At 52.3% G+C, this 3,175-nt stretch overlaps 1 protein-coding gene across 1 annotated transcript; it reads left to right on the top strand.

Moving 5' to 3' along the window:
- The first annotated feature begins 496 nt into the window (after window positions 1-496).
- On the top strand, window positions 497-2,950 carry CACNG5 (calcium channel, voltage-dependent, gamma subunit 5). The gene is made up of 4 exons (XM_009579805.1): window positions 497-599; window positions 1,330-1,470; window positions 2,111-2,256; window positions 2,671-2,950. Exons 1-4 carry the CDS (start codon window positions 551-553, stop codon window positions 2,926-2,928), a joined length of 594 nt encoding a protein of 197 aa, XP_009578100.1. The 5' UTR covers window positions 497-550; the 3' UTR covers window positions 2,929-2,950.
- Window positions 2,951-3,175: the final 225 nt, after the last annotated feature.

Raw genomic sequence — 3,175 nt, 5'->3', positions numbered from 1 at the left:
GCTGCCCCCCGTCCCGCTCCGTCCCAGCGCCGCGGCCACGGCGCCTTGGGCAGCAGCTCAAAACTTTCCGTTTTGTCCCTGCAACATTTAGATTCAGGTCAGCTGGACCGTTCCCTCCGTCCGCACCAGGTTTGATAAAGTGACTTGGCTGCAGGGATGGAGTTGAATAAAACCCAAGGGACTGGGAATCTCAGAGTGACCGATCGGAATTGTCACGAAGTTTCAACTGCTGCTTTGAAAAAGTCGGGGTGTGAGGAGCTCTGATACCCTCCGGCTTCAAGCTTCACATTTTTGTATACAAGGGAATCCTTTTGCACAAGAGAGATGGTAGTTAAGAGATGTCTGTCTTCAGCCCCAGCACTGACACCCAAGATGGAAGCAGCACTAAAAAGCAAGATTATTTTTATGCATGCACTGAAATTAATTTTAAAATTGATTAAGCTACTCTCTCCCCTGCCGAAAATAAACAGACAAACACACTGCGGGTGTGACTCAGTCTGTGTCTGCTGCAGGTGAAGAGCGTGGCCGGTGCTTCACTATCGAATACGTCATGCCCATGAACATCCAGCTGACGTCTGAATCCACAGTCAACGTCCTGAGTAAGTGGTTCGGTGGGGTCTGCAAAGACCAAAGGGTCACTAGGGATCCCCCCAAGAAATCCTCTTTGTACCCTTGCCCAAGAAGCTCCTAATTCCTTGACGGTGCTACCATGCAAGGATGCAACTACATTTTTTACTATGATGTGAACTACCCAATATGCTCCTAAGCTTTTGGGGACATCCCTTTCTGATGGCAGGATGCTCACAGAGACTGTAAGCTGTACAATTTCCTATCACGGGCTATTCAGCGCTGATGTTTATGGAAGCGTTTGGCTTTATAGTCTCCTCTCTGTAATTTGCAGCTGTATTTATTCTGTAGCAGTCAATTTTACACATTACATGGTGGGATGAATTAGGGGTGGAGTGTCACAGCTCTCATGATGAATTCTGCAGTCATTTCTGATTTAATAAACAGAAGTGTTCAGCAAACTGTTTTGCAGCGAAGCCGGAGAAAAACGCAGGTTCCGATGGTTTTTTCCTATGTACCACTTCACATAGAAACCCTCAGAAATGCAAACGTTGGCAGGCGTTTCCACAGCCAGCCAGAGTCACCTCTTTACTCAGCTCATTAGCAAAGAGGGGAACCCTGCCAGGGGCTGGGGGGCAGCCACATTAACCAGGAGCGAGGAAGGACACGGGCTGGTCAGAGAGCAGCAGGGCTGCAGCCGGCCCACCCAGCCGAGCCCCAGGACTGACCTGTTCTCGCTTTCCTCTGCTCCTCTCCCACCAGAGATGATCCGCTCTGCCACCCCCTTCCCTCTGGTCAGCCTCTTCTTCATGTTCATCGGCTTCATCCTGAGCAACATCGGCCACATTCGGCCTCACAGGACCATCCTCGCCTTCGTCTCGGGGATATTCTTCATCCTGTCGGGTGAGTTTTCCCAGCCAGGTTTTCTCCTGAAAATCCTTGAGCAGGGCGCACGTTTGCTTTTGTAGCTGCTGGTGCTCTCCTAACCCGCTGTGGTGGCTCCCTGTTGGAGTCATCACCCGCGGGGACTCCCGGCTCGGCCCCGCAGCCTGCTCGGGCTTTGTGGGATGGAAAATCACCCGGTGCAAAACTCGTTTGTGGCGGTGGCGAGGAGATGTGTGGAAAAGCCCCCACCACCCGTGCAGGAGCAGGTGCTGGGGGAGAGGACATCGGTCGCAGGAGAGATCTGAACCTTCAAACTGCTCAGCTGGGATGTTTCTACATGAGACGAGTGAATGTTTTATTCATGGTGCTGTGCAAGTGTTAAACAAATAGCTGTGACAGCCGAGCTTTGAAGCCAGCTCCTACCCGGTGCACATGGACTTGCGTGAGCAGGTCACGGTTTGAGTGAAATGGGAGGAGTGCCCGGGGTTAGCTCAGAAGGAAAGAATTTCAGGAAAGCAGGCTCTTTCCCCAGTTATTTCAAGTACACTTCCACAGTTTTACATTTTCACCCACAAGTTGTGTCTTAAAAGAAGGTGCTTCTTCAGCGGCTTCATCTCTGAAGCGTTTCCCACCATCTTTCTTCTTGGTTTCTCCCCAGGTCTGAGCCTGGTGGTGGGGCTGGTCCTCTACATATCCAGCATTAACGACGAGATGCTGAACAGGACCAAGGACTCGGAAACGTTCTTCAATTACAAATACGGATGGTCGTTTGCCTTCTCTGCCATCTCGTTCCTTCTCACGGAGGTACCCGGGAGCTGTCACATCCCTGTAGCGAGTGTATCCCGTTCTCGGGGTGGGGGCATTGAGGCTGTGAGCAAAAAGAGGACTCAGATGGGGCTTAAGGGTAGGCTGTGAGAGCGGATATATAGTATGGTGGGAGACGTATACAGTGGGGACAGACCCCAAGCCTGGAGCACTGATGGGGCATTTGATCACGATTTGGTGCCGAGGATGGATGCAGAGGAGGAGACGTGGCTGTGCCCCGTTATTTACTGCAGGAACCCGGGGCACAGGGCAGCGAAGCGGCTGTCCTCGGGAGCCCTTGTGCATCGTCAGCAGAGCGAAAAAAGCAATTTGTATTTTTGTTCTGTTTTGGTGGCGGTGGAGAAGGCGGCTGTGAGCAGGGTGAGCGTCAGGCCGTGTCTCTCTCCCCTGCAGAGTGCCGGGGTGATGTCCGTTTACCTGTTCATGAAGCGATACACGGCCGAGGACATCTACCGACCGCACCCCGGCTTCTACCGTCCCCGTCTGAGCAACTGCTCCGACTACTCGGGGCAGTTCTTGCACCCGGACGCGTGGGCGCGGGGACGCAGCCCTTCGGATATCTCCAGCGAGGCGTCCCTGCAGATGAACAGTAACTACCCGGCTCTGCTCAAGTGCCCCGACTACGACCAGATGTCCTCGTCCCCGTGCTGAGCCCCGCCACCCCTGCGCCCGCTCCCACCCAAGCGCCGACGGTCGCCGCGTCCTGACTCCGTTTTTTTTTTTTTTTTTTTTTTTAGGCCACTCTTTCAGGGCAATTCTCTATTTATAGGAGCGTAAATATAACCAGAGAGATTGGTTATATAACCAGTAAAGTAACCTAGAGAATTGGGATATTTTCCTTTCTTTGTGGGTTTTTTTTTTTTTTTGATTCTCCCCTGCATAACTAAAAATCTCTCCA

This window comes from Fulmarus glacialis, unplaced genomic scaffold (assembly GCF_000690835.1).
Source record: "Fulmarus glacialis isolate BGI_N327 unplaced genomic scaffold, ASM69083v1 scaffold21446, whole genome shotgun sequence".
NCBI lineage: Eukaryota > Metazoa > Chordata > Aves > Procellariiformes > Procellariidae > Fulmarus > Fulmarus glacialis.
This window is presented reverse-complemented; position numbering and strand designations above follow the sequence as displayed.